The 12,982-nt window shown below is 39.2% G+C and overlaps 1 protein-coding gene across 3 annotated transcripts in view; it reads left to right on the top strand.

Annotated features, from left to right (window-relative positions):
- Positions 1-12,982, top strand: part of LOC123771921 (uncharacterized bromodomain-containing protein 10) — a 47,213-nt gene that overhangs the window by 6,306 nt on the left and 27,925 nt on the right. For 2 of the 3 annotated variants that reach the window (XM_045764723.2, XM_069337862.1), the window contains exons 2-8: positions 1,863-2,175; positions 2,769-2,933; positions 3,215-3,504; positions 5,151-5,281; positions 6,035-6,203; positions 9,097-9,197; positions 11,452-11,639. In XM_045764723.2, coding sequence (XP_045620679.1) covers positions 1,912-2,175; positions 2,769-2,933; positions 3,215-3,504; positions 5,151-5,281; positions 6,035-6,203; positions 9,097-9,197; positions 11,452-11,639 — 1,308 coding nt within the window. In that variant the 5' untranslated portion in view covers positions 1,863-1,911. The remainder of the gene's footprint in view (positions 1-1,862; positions 2,176-2,768; positions 2,934-3,214; positions 3,505-5,150; positions 5,282-6,034; positions 6,204-9,096; positions 9,198-11,451; positions 11,640-12,982) is intronic. The other variant, XM_045764724.2, reaches the window with a different exon arrangement.

The following is a 12,982-nucleotide window of genomic DNA, read 5'->3' as shown; positions in this document are numbered from 1 at the left end:
GTATATATCTCAAAAAGAAAAAAAAAAAGAAAAAAAGTACTGGACAGAGAGCATTGTAATGCTGGATGGCCTGTCAAGCCACCACACTTAAGATAGGAGATCTATAGACATGTGATGGATCCTCTCGAGAAGCTTGGCACAAAGATCAAAAGAGGTTCTGGAAGGGTTTGTGTAACACTGCGGCTAGTCGTGTGTATGAGGAGACAGGCTGGTAACAGAGCTGAACTAGAAAGAATAGAGCCAGCTAGATGACACCGATCACAAAGTTCTCCAGCTTCAGCAGGACAAATAAACAAGATTTGGACTGGAAGTTACAGGTAAATTGTCTCCTACTTGTTCCAATCAAGACAGCTTCCAACACAGTGGCATTGCAATCGTGGAATTTTCACATATATAGGGAGTTTCTAGGTACGCTTGAATGCAGAGATCCCACTGGGGAATGTCAAACATGTCTCATATCCTCAGAAAGAAGGCCTTGTCTATCTCTGACTCCATCTTCACTGAACAAAACTGAGAGAGGTTGTCTGGCAGCACATTTGACACCTCTTCACTGTGGATCCCTTTGAGGTTTGAAGCCCAAGAAGGCAAAAGAGAAGCTACAGCCAACGTCCAATGCCACAATGGAAAGAACTTGACAGATCCACTCTGGTCGATGCTGGAGCTGAGAAGGAAGGCTAATCCTTTTATGAGAAGGATGTGCTTAAGTTTCCACCATTTCCTGAACATTAACATGAGCTCCAACCAGCACTGGAAATCTTGGATGATATCTTAAGAGAAGGAAGTGGGTGGGCCTTTAAGGGCCCAAATCCTGAACAATTTTCAAAGAAATTTGCAACAAGAATAAGATTACTCAAGGCCATGAAAGATCAAACATGGTGTTCTTATAAATGATAATGAGCATAAAAATAGAGGAACTTAATCAGTGCCTTCAGCAAGACATGCCCTGTGAATACAAAACATGAGTAAAGTTCAGCTAGCTGTGGATGTTCTGGAGAAACTTAACACCAGAGGCGACTTGGCCCTAGAACCAACTGTAGGTTGTAGGCAAGCCAGGCTGACAGGTGGTCTCCAGGAGGAAAATGAAGATGAAAACAAGGCACTTAACTGGATCGAGTGTGCGCAGCTGTCATAAGCACCAATCAGGAAACTGTGATGGGCTCAAGGCAGGGAACCTGACTGTGGTGTGGGTGCTGCTATCTGGTGGTAGCCAGACGGGGCAACTGGCAGTTTACTTGCAAAGGCTTTTGAGTGTTTGAGTCAAATTTCTGTGCAGTATAGTCACTAGTGTGTTTCAAGCTTTTCTCCTGTGCTGCCCTAGTTTGGCTCCAATATAAAAGACATTTGAAATGATCTCTATTATGGCAGTACAGAGTGACACCCTGTCATAACCATCATAAGCTTGTCTAATGGTATGTTTCAGTGATATTGCCTTATGGAGAAATGAAAAACTCGGAAATTGGCCTTTTCCAAGAATTTATTTTGGAGTCATGATGTGCTAATAAATTAAGTACTGTATAGTACGTACTGTATTTGTCAAGGTTGAGGAATTGATGCATTGTCAGCGTAAAGATGGATGAATGCCTTAACATCTCGGAAGATGGTTGTACATAAACGTAATGTATTCATTAACAAAAATTAGTTAAAAACTTAGTGGGTAAATTTTGTAGCTTACAGGCTTGTCTATAATGGAAGTTTTACAGTATATTTTCCTGTACCTCTAAATTGAAATTGACATGCTTCTTTTTATGCCTGTCTAAATATACTGTATTGTAACTTACGTCAGAAATATGAGACATATGACACACAGGTTTGAGAAAATGTGTTTACATAGTATTTAATATTAAAATCAATTAACATTGCAGAATTGACCTCTGTCCTGGTTAGCTGAAATGCATAATGTGAAGGTCCATCATGGAGGACACTGAGTTTATTACTGGGGACATTTGTTCAACTAATGAAAGGGAATTAGATGACATTGGCACGGGATGCAATAACACTATATTCGTAGCCACTCACTTGGAACAAAATGGCCAGGAATCTACAAAATCATCTGAGGAGAAATCTGACAAGGTGGCAGAGAGTTGCTCGCTACAGTCATCGCCGGAAACTGAAGCACAACCATTTTGTGATGCCAACCTCATTTCAAGCTATAGGGAACATCAAAAGCTTAAACAGGTAAACATTGTTATATTATCGGGTATCAGAGGTATCTTAGCACTTCGTTATTTATGCTATAGTAAAATATTCAGTGATGCTATAGGTTAGGATGTGTGTTTACAATCATGTTATTGTGACTTATCCTCTGCACAGTCTTAAATGTACACAATACAGTATATTGAAGGGTCTGGGTTCTAAACTCATTGAACAACAAGGGACTCTTTAGGTACCAGCTTCCTTTTCCAGTGCCTCAGTGTGGCAATACAGAGGGGAAATGTGCACTGCATTTATAGTTCTTGCCCATTATCCAAGGAGCACAAGGAACTTGACAGCCTGTGGCAACTTTCTACCTTCTATAAGTTAACCTATGTTATGTAATAATAAAGTTTCAAATCAAATAAATACAAATTTAAGAAAAATATTCCTTGTTTACATAAAAAGATTTTGAGTTGCAATTCTCTTCTAGCTGAACTTTTAACACTTGATCTAGAATATATCACAAAATGACATTTAACTTAAGATGACCCCTTAAGTGGAGAAGAGAGAGATGCCTTTCCCAATTGTTCATCAGTAACCAGCTAAATGTCAAGTCTGTTTCATAATTTTTGCAGGAAGTGATGGATGTTGGTGAAGAATTCAGTGATGAGGATGATTATAATGGTGTGGAAGGTAGTGGGGATGAAGAGATGGAATCTGAAGAAGAACTCCAAAAACTTGATAACGCGGTCAAGAATGAAGAGGCACAAACTTCATTTGGGAAAAATGAAGAGAAAAAGGTGAAAAGAAGTATTTCATTTTATCACTTCTAGTTCTATTTAGTACAGTATAAATAATGTGATCTGATTAATGATACCATTTTAGGTAACACAATATCTTTAAATACTGTAACTGTCACTTGAACTATTCCTTATGCATTGGTATTTTCTTAGTTCTGGAAGTATGTATATTGAGGTGTATATAGCTTTATCTTTGCCAGCCATATTTCTTTCCACAATCATTATACCCATTTATTTGTCATTTTCATGCTGCCATGTAAACATTGTTTAATTTCTTGCAGGATGGTGACTGCAAAAACTCATCATTGTCACTTTACTCTGGCATGAGCGACATTATTAATGAATCATTCCGAAGTGGGTCAAATTCATCACCATCATCATGTTCTTCCACTCCGTCCCTCTCCCCATGTAAGACCTCACTAGGTGGAATGTCTCGACTGCAGACCTTTTCCTCCAGTCTAGTGCACAAAGGGGGTGGCCTCCTGGTCCATCATCCTGTTACCCCTAAGAAACGGGTTGTTACCAAGGCAAAGACGGACCACCTGAGTGATGAGCTTAATTTAGGATACAGGCAAGTGACAAGTTTGTTTAATAAAAGATACAGGCTTCTTATACTTCTTGCAAGTGAATGAATGTTTGTGTTAGTCTTTTTCTTCTATGTTATTTCACATTTGTTGCAGCTGGCTGTTTTAAATGCTGTTTTGAAATTAGATTTTCCACTACTCATGATATTGTTTGATATATATTTATTTGAGTGATTAGTATTCGTCTGATTGTGTGGGAGATGGAAGACTATTGATGCCATGCAAAATTGAAAGGATTTTGAAGGATTTGGATGGTGATGAGTAGAACAATATGGAACAAAAGGCCCAGGCCATTTAAGAACCATTTTTGGGTTCACATAACAGATCATACTACTCATGAGCATTATTTGGTGTTTGTAGTTCTACACACTACCACCTGTTGGACCAAGCTCTCACAAGTCAAGCCTGGCCTCGGGCTGGGCTTTGGGAGTAGAACAACTCCCAGAACCCCCATCAAGCAGGTACCACCTATCGTGTCATAACAGAATTTGTTAAAGAACTAAATTGAATCAGAGATTTTAGCCATTGAAACTGTACCATCCTTATTTTTTTTTAATTACAGTACTGACAATAATATAGAATCGAGCAAAGCTTTATAGCTGTGAAAGCATTAACCCCTGTACTACACTCACAAGCTATCTTGTTTAATATTCGGTGCACTCTCTAAGATAACTTGTTTGTAGGTACAGGTATAGCAAACTATTCAAAACTTGTGTGGGTACACAGGGCTCACATCCTGTTTCTCAGGCCACCAGTAAACAGATGCCATCTTGAAAATATTTGTCTGCATCCCTCCTGGCCATGAGATCCTTAGTACTGAGTGAGCGACCAAGGGTAGCACTGCAAGAAGTGGCGGACCAACCAGGCTGTAGTGGACATGTGTGCCTGCAGGACAAAGTGGGACTTGGATATCCAATTATCCAAGTTATCACAAGTTGAGCCTGGCCTCAGGTGGGGTTTTGGGCATAGAAGAACTCTCAGAACCCTCACCAGGTATGCTCCAGATATGCAGCACGAGTTCCCAGCACTGCCATGCAACTCGGGGCCACATCACCACTTGACAGCGATGAATAAAATAAGTAACTGATTATTTTACGATGATACAGGAGTGCCATAGGTAATCCTGATCATGATAAAGACTATGTATAAGGTTCAGGCATCAGTGAACACAATGCAAGTTATGATGATCGCAGTGCGAGGCAGACAGCCACAGCACACTGCTAGTGTTTCGTGCAGCTACTCATCATGAAACAACCTCGTGCTCTTTTGGAAGAAACTTGTGGAAAATGATTCATATTCAAGATTTAATGACCAGGATGCTGATGATAATAGCAGCACTGTGCCTGGAGTTAGCAATGCGCATATTATTGGAAGTATGTCAAGTCATGTGGGGTTGTCAGCTGACTGGTGTGTTGATGTTATGCTGTGTTTGAGCCCACCGAACAAGCTTAGTGGTTCGTTATGGTGCACAAAAATGTAGTCATATGTAACGTGTGTGTGGTGTATATAGTGTAATAACAGCAAAAACAGTACTGTATGTTTTATTGTTCAAAGTCTGCAATATTTTTTAAACACCCATTCAGTACAGTGGTTAAAATCATAAAACAATTTTTAATAAATTTATTTGTTGCAGAATTTTGGGTGAGCTGATGTCGGATTACCAGAAGGGCAGCAATACCCCATTTATGGAACCTGTTGGGGTGGACCCGGAGAGAAATAAGGATTACTTGGAAGTTGTGAAAAAACCATTGTGGCTTAAGAAAAGTGAGTAGGGTGAAGATATGTTTGTATTTATTTAATGCTCAAAATGCCTTATAGAAAATTCATTGGCATTAAAAAGCAAGAAATGGAACAAAACAAATTTAGTTTTTCCTGGTTTGGTGAGAGGTGGATGGGTTATCTTGAGTTACCTTGAGGTGTTTTTGGAGCTTAGCATCCCCGCGGTCCGGTCGTTGACCAGGCCTTCTAGTCAACAGGGGTCATTTTGTGGTTTTACACCAGGTGCAAGTGGTGTAATTAACCAAATTAATAATTTAGTGTGTTCCTTAATTGTATTATATACATATATTCAGGATGAACTTCAAATTGATATTAAAATTGAAGAATTAACCTTTGTAAGTGGACATGAGAGAAGTTGCAAGTTATAGAGTGAAATATTATGGTATAACACCACAAACAGGTGAAATTTTTTGGTATAACATTACAAACGGGTGAAATATTATGGTATAACATATCAAATGGGTGTAACATTTCATACTCCTATTAAGTCATAATCAATTTATCAAAATTAATTTATTCATATATAATATATATATATATATATATTTATTTATTTATTTGTATTATCATAAATTTTAGAATATGAAATTTATTAAGCAATATAATTCTCATTGATTTTTACTGTAACTTTGAATCCAAGTTGTTAAATATCACTTGTTACTTTCATATAACAGAAAGTGATAACATAACACATTCACATCACATAAAATATTTACATTTTTTGTTTTCTGTTTACAGTTAAGGAGGATCTGTTGGCTGGGAACTACCACACACTGACGGAGCTAATTGGTGACCTGCGGACGATGCTAGAGAATGCTTATCGTTATTATGGACCTTCGAACTCTATTTCTAAAAAGGGTTTGCGACTAGAACACATGATGGAACAAAAAATTGCACTCCTTCCAAAGTATGTTGTTTGAGTTTGTTGAGAGATTTCAAAGTTAATAACTGAAATTGCTTGTTTATTTTCAGAATTTATGATTGCAATGCTATAGAAGAAAGGTGTGGATTCTCATCTTGGTCCTTCCTCTAATATGATGCAGGAGGGTTCCAGGGATTTGGAGCTTCCTGAAGACTGTCCTTGGATGCCCTTAGATCCTCTTTTGGCTCTAGTACCCAGGCCTGTGGGTCTGCTGCCCTTCCAGATGGAGATTCTCATATTTCCCTTCCAAGTACAATCTTAATGCCTTCTCAGCTGCACAGTTTTGTTTTCTTCTTAAAGTTAGGCTCGGCTTGACTTGCTTCAGTTTCTGCTCCGATGTGAACTCGTTTGGGTCAACTGCCACTTCCTGGTTACTGTCCCAATTTTATTGTTACTGACAAACAATTCAGTGTTTTCCTTTAATAGGTGGCAACTTTTCCATGGTGCTCGGTTCTTAAAGTGGAAGGAAGCTGACCCAGTCCTTGATGTTTTTCCTTTGTAGTGGTCAATTGTGCCTAGTTTGCACATTCCTTTTCCTGCAATGTCAGGGTATGGCAACTTCCCTCAGACAATGTCTCGTGGTGAACTACAAAGCTCGAATTTATTTGGTAGAGGTGCATCATTTATTTAATGCAAAGGCTCTTTGCTCATACTTGGAGCTCTGTTCTGCCTTCTTTTCCACTCGTCACCGCAGGGCTTTGGGGTTTGTTTTCAGCTCACTGCTGTGGGTTGCATCTGGTCCTTGCAGTTTTTTTTTTATTGCTTGCCTGCAAGATTGTCTTGCTACTTTGGCTGCAGGTGCCACTGGGTGACTGAGCCTTCCCCAGAGGTGCAGGTTGTGTCTTGGGCTTTTCTTCGCCACCTGTGTGTGTTGGGGTGGTTTCATGGGGCTCACTTGACATTTCACTTTCATCCGGAGTATGTCATAAATGATCTGCATCTTTCGGGAGTCGCTAACTACTGGTCAATGTGGGCATTCTTTGGTGCCTGGGCCTCAGGCGGTGGTGCTGCCCTCGTCGGTGGCTTCCTCCTCCTATGTGAACTGGCATTCCTTTTCTCTCAAAAGACTGCCTATTAGCTTCTCATTGGCCTTGGGAGCTGCCCTTGCCCCTGTGGGGAGAGGGTGATAGTCTGTTGTCTGTTTTCTGTCTTCTCATTTGGTCATGTGGCGTCAGTTCCAGCACCCATTTAGTTGTGTGTTTGCCCTTTTCTAGTTTAATCATGTGGTTTTTGAGATATTGGCACCATACAACCACTGCATATTCCAACTTTGGTCTCGCAATGGTTGTGAACAATTTCTTTAATATTTCACCATCCATGTATTTAAAAATGTTTTTAAAGTTTGATAGCATAGCATATGCTTCTCTCACTATGTTCTTTGTGATCCTTAGGTGACAGTTTTTTTTTTTTTAGCAAGAACCACCCTAGATATCTTTATCAGAATTCTTTAAAGCTTTTTCACATAATTTATAGGTTGTATGACGTATTTTCTCCTATTCCACATTCCATAATGTGATATTTATTCACATTAGTTTTCATTTACCAAGTGTTGCTTCATACACATATTTTGTCCAGGTCTTCTTGAAGGGCATACCTAGTCATAAATACCTAGTATTTGTGTGTATGTCTGATACCATTCTCCTTGTGTAAAGGAAGAAATGTATATGTTTATCTCTCAGAATGTTCGGTAATATGTTTATTGTGTGTGTGTATATATATTTATGAACACATTGTACTGATCGGGGTGAGAATAGCTTGAGCTACCTCATCCCTTTGTGTGTATTTTACCTCAATAAACTTAGTTCAATTTCAATTCAATTTCTTGAAGGGCATGACAATCATCTTAAGTTTCTGGCATCCTTGGTAGCTTGGCATTATCATTATCAAACATGTTCATATAATTCTGTTTTCCTTCTGGTAGATTGTTTATATAGACAGCGAACATTACTGGTGCTAGAACTGAAGCCTCTGGTACTCCACATGTAACACTTCTCCAGTCTGAAACATTGTCTCTGATTACTGCCCTCATTTTTCTGTCAGAAAATTTTTCAGCCATGTCAGAAGTTCCCAGTCGCTCTTCCAGCATGTTCCAGTTTCCAAAACAACCTCTTATGTGGGACTCTGTTAAAAGCCATTTTTTAGGTTCAGATAAATGCAGTCAACCCAACCCTCTCTTCCTGTAAAATCTCTGGGGCTCTGTCGTAGAAACTAACTAGATTTGTTACACATGATCTTGCTGATCAAAAACCAAACTGACTGTCTGTAATTGTGTCATTTCTCTCCAGGTGTTCTACCCATTTGGTTTTAATTATTTTGTTCCAATGTTTTGACTACTATGCTTATAAATGATACAGGTCTCTAATTAAGAAGAACTAATCATCCCTGCTATCATTTTTGTATCTTGAAACTATGTTAGCCTTTTTCCATATATCTGCCAAGACTCCTGTATGCAAAGATGACTGAAAAATCAATTGAAGTGTTGTGCTGAGCTCATATGCACGTTCTCATAACCCATGGTGAAATGCCATCTGGGGCAACTGCTTTGTTTCTACTTAGTTCCTTGAGCATTTTTTCCACTTCATCTTGAGACACCTCTATGTACTCTTAAGTTGTTTTGAGATTTGTATTGTGTCCAGTTATCTGAAAACGTCATTTTGCTCACACATTTTGGAACAGTTCATTTAGCATTTCACACATTTACTTTTCATTCTCTGTGAATCTGTTCCCCATTTTCATCCTCTGAATTTTATCCTTTTCCTACAATTTGTTTTTAACGAATTTATAGAATAAACCTGGTTCCCTGCACAACATAACATGCATAAATATCTGAATGTTGCGTCCTTCAGGCAGCATAGAATAATTCCTAATTTTTTGGCAGGGAGGTTCGGGAGCTTTGCACGTTAGAAAAGACCTCTGGCCAGCCACCTGAAGACATCACCCAGAAACATCGAAATAAAACTGCCAAGATCTCTGTCAATGGTAAAGTTCAAGTTTTCTTTTAGTTATGATCTTACTTTTCAAAGTTTAATTATGAATCAGTTTGCAGATTTTTGCTAGTAAAGAACTTAGAAGGTTTGTAGGCAATAATTAGTTTTGGTATGGTCTTAGTAATTAAGTACATGAATATTTGTGGGCTGATTAAATATTAGCCGAGCACACTGGTAATTACCAAGTGTAGTTACAGGATGAGAGCTAAGGTATCCCATCTTCCCAGTGCTTTTGTATATGTTACATTCTCATACAGTAGTTATTACCCAGCAGATAAATTACCTCTGATTAACCATAGAGAGAGAGTGGTATCTGAGCATTTTTCACTACTGAAGTCAAACTGCGCTGCTCCTGTTTCACCATTTGTTCACATAGTCCTCCAAATTTCCAGCATATACTGTTACCTGGTGCTCATTGAAAGGGCAAGTTATTGACTGTCAAGCATCCTGAACAGCACAACAGGGATGGTTCCCAAGAGAGTCCGCCCAACCACTTGGGCTGAAGGGTAGAGCAACGGTCTCGCTTCATGCAGGTCAGCGTTCAATCCCCGACCGTCCAAGTGGTCAGGCACCATTCCCTTCCTTATCCCATCCAAAATCCTTATCTTGATCCCTTCTCAGGGCTGTAAAGTCATAATGGCCTGGCATTTTCCCCTTGATATTTCCCTCCCTCCCCAAGAGAGTCCAAGCCATTGAGTCCCAAACATAGCCATGATGTATCACAAGTCATGCATACATACAGTATTATGTAATTGCAAGGTACATAAAACCGACTTCCTAGGATTGATGTTCTACTGTTCATAAGTGCAGATGTATATATGATTATTTATAAGAGAAAATTTGCTAAGAGATTATATATACAGTACATTTTAAGTTGGACACTACCAGTGTCACAGTTGTGAAAACATTTACGTAGATATTTCTTGGCCAATTTTTTAATGAGCTTATCAGACTCACTGATATGCTGTACAGAGTTTGATAGTTGTTCTCTGGTGACACAATTGACATTTTCAATGGTAGAATCACTGATGTAGCTCATCGTTCAAATGGGAGTTGTACACTCCAGTACAGAGGATGCCTCTGCTAATCCAAAAGTGTATCTAGACAAAACTACATGACCATGCTGCATCACTTAGAAGTTGTGATGCAGGCTCTCACACGTTGAGCCTGGCCTCAGGCTGGGGAGTAGAACAACTCCCAGAACCCCATGAAGCAAGTATCAGTGACCTGGCCTCAGTGCATGAACATTTCCAGTAGAATAATGACAACAAATGATAATGCACGTAGTCTGTATTCTTTTATGTTAAATAATTATGTTGGTATTCAATTAACAGGATAGTATATTGTGCTGTGAATTTCTTTTCAAACTGGTGGTTGTTTTGGACCTTCTTAGAGGGGTCCAGTTCTCCTATTCATCTGATTTTTGCCAATTTTCCTTCAATTACCCATTATTGTATTTTTTATTAGTGCTACAATCAAGCACAAATATTTTCATATAGATGTTTCATTCCAAACTTACATAGAAAATGTAACTTTTTGCTATAAAAACTAAAGCTAGATTTTTATGGATATACTGTAGTCACTAAATCAGGGTCGGTGGTACAATATTGTATTTTCTTGATTAACTAGAAGCATAATATGATGCATCAGATTCTATCCAAATTGGAATCTCACAGCCCTTGTGAATTTGTTCTACTGAGGATATGATTGTGCAGCCCTCTCGAGTAACCAAAATGGACATAAAATGGTGTACAAAAAAAAAAAAAAATAAATCTAACCTACCACAATCTAACCCTAACCAAACCGAGTCACCCTAGCATAGAAAACATGATTGTTTGTGAGCCACTATAATTTATAGTAAATCATATTTTGGCCAGTGGGGCTTTTTGGCATCAAAATGTTATGTATTACTGTATTTAAGATGTTGTTATAGATTCAGCTACTCGGAACAAGTTCCAAGTAGCACGAGCTATGGTGAGCCCGTAAAGTATTTAAGAGGACAGGTTGTATTGTGACAGTTTGATATTTTAATATGAGGGTTAGTGTGGATTATAGTAATAATGCAGAGTAGTGAGGGGTAAGGTATAAGGAAGGCGGATGGAAATTGAGAAAGCCTTTTAAATATTTAAGTGGAAAACAATTATCATAACAATTAGATGTTTGAATTTTTCAAATGTCATTGAATAATAAAATATGGTCTAGTTGTGATGGTAAATATATTTTTTCTTTTTTTTTTTTACATACAGGTGACAATTTTTTCTCGTATGTTTTGTATCGTGTCCGTGGATGCAGGGTTCAGCGGGATAAAGAACTGAAGAAAAGAAGAATGGAGGCCATGCGACAGGCCAAGCGAGATCGTGAGCAAGAGGTCGTAGAATGGGAAAAAGACCTGATACGGGAGCCAATTCACACTCATATGAGAGCTATGTGGGAGGTAAGCATGCTGTTTACTCCTGTTCTCGTGGTTTAGTACCATTACATATGCCTGAGAAAGTTCAGTAAGTAAAGAGTTAGATTAACATCTCGTGTCTAATAGACATAGAAACAAAATAGTGTAGGTGGACAAAAGATTGGGAATAATGATTTAATTCAAATCATTGTAATGAATTAGCAAAGCAGGAAGATTGGAATCAAGAGGTTGCATTTAAAAGTTGTTGGTAAAAGAACAAATGGTGGCACTGGAGACTCTTGTGTTTGGTCTGGCAATTCGTTTTATTACTCTCATTTCACCCATTTCATGTCAGACTAGCAGTGCATGTTTTGACTTTGTCAGGGCCCTTTTTTTACTTAAGGCAGGGTTCCTGTGCCCTGGGTTCCTCTCACCCGTTGCTTTTTCTGATTTGTATTAAATTTTAAGGCCTCCAGGTGGCTTTTCTGCTTGGTTCTCCTTCCTTATTCCTTCTTCATGCCCTGATTCCTGACTTTGACTAGTTAGTCGCTCTTCATCTGCAGTGTGGTTCCCTTGGGTGTACCTATTGGCTCTCTCTATGGTTCCTGCTCCTGCCTTTGCTGTGGCACTGGCTGTTCTCTTCTTGTATGCTGTTTTCTCTTCAATATGGAGCTTTGGTGTTCTCGGGTTCCTTGCAGCCATTTCCCACCTGCAGTGCCATGTCTTTGAAGCACGTGTGTGCCGTCAGGAAGTTTGTGTGTCTCTCTGGTCCTCAGTCCATACCTGTGAATACATTCCTTGGTCTGCCGTTGCACACTCATAAGAGCCCTTTCTTGTTCTTATGTGGTTAGTCCATTTTAGGCACTGTGGTAAGCTGAGAGAGGCTGCCAAGGAGTGCCAGTCCAGAAATAATGTATTTAAAGTAATTAAAATTAAACTTTTTCTGGGTCACATCTTGGTAGCTGTTCCCACCCTGGAGTCCGTTTTCATGGGTAAAATTTTCACTGCGACTTGAGTGTGGGAGGGTTGGCTCGTTCTGAATCATAGGTAGCTTTAGTCATCATATGGTGACATTCAAGGCAATCAGCTTTGTAGAGATTAGTTTAGAGAGTTGTTTGGCAATTGGAGATTTCCAAACGTTTTCTCTGAGTCTAGTTTTGAAGTGCTTCCTTTATTGTCAGTTGACCTCAGTAGCGGGTTGATCTTTGATCCCCCACTATTTTCCCAGCTGTGATGAAGGAGCATGCGACGATGGTGCTTTTCACCAACGTGCTGAGTTTGTCACCAGGAACCTGCCATTTTCACTATTGTCCTATACATCCTGGTGTGGTAAGCTGAGAGAAGCTACCGAGGGATGCCAACACAGCTGGAAATATTGCCATTCAGTC

The sequence above is a fragment of the Procambarus clarkii genome, chromosome 38, assembly GCF_040958095.1.
Source record: "Procambarus clarkii isolate CNS0578487 chromosome 38, FALCON_Pclarkii_2.0, whole genome shotgun sequence".
NCBI lineage: Eukaryota > Metazoa > Arthropoda > Malacostraca > Decapoda > Cambaridae > Procambarus > Procambarus clarkii.
The sequence above is the reverse complement of the archived record's forward strand: the minus strand, read 5'-3'. Positions and strand labels throughout refer to the sequence as shown.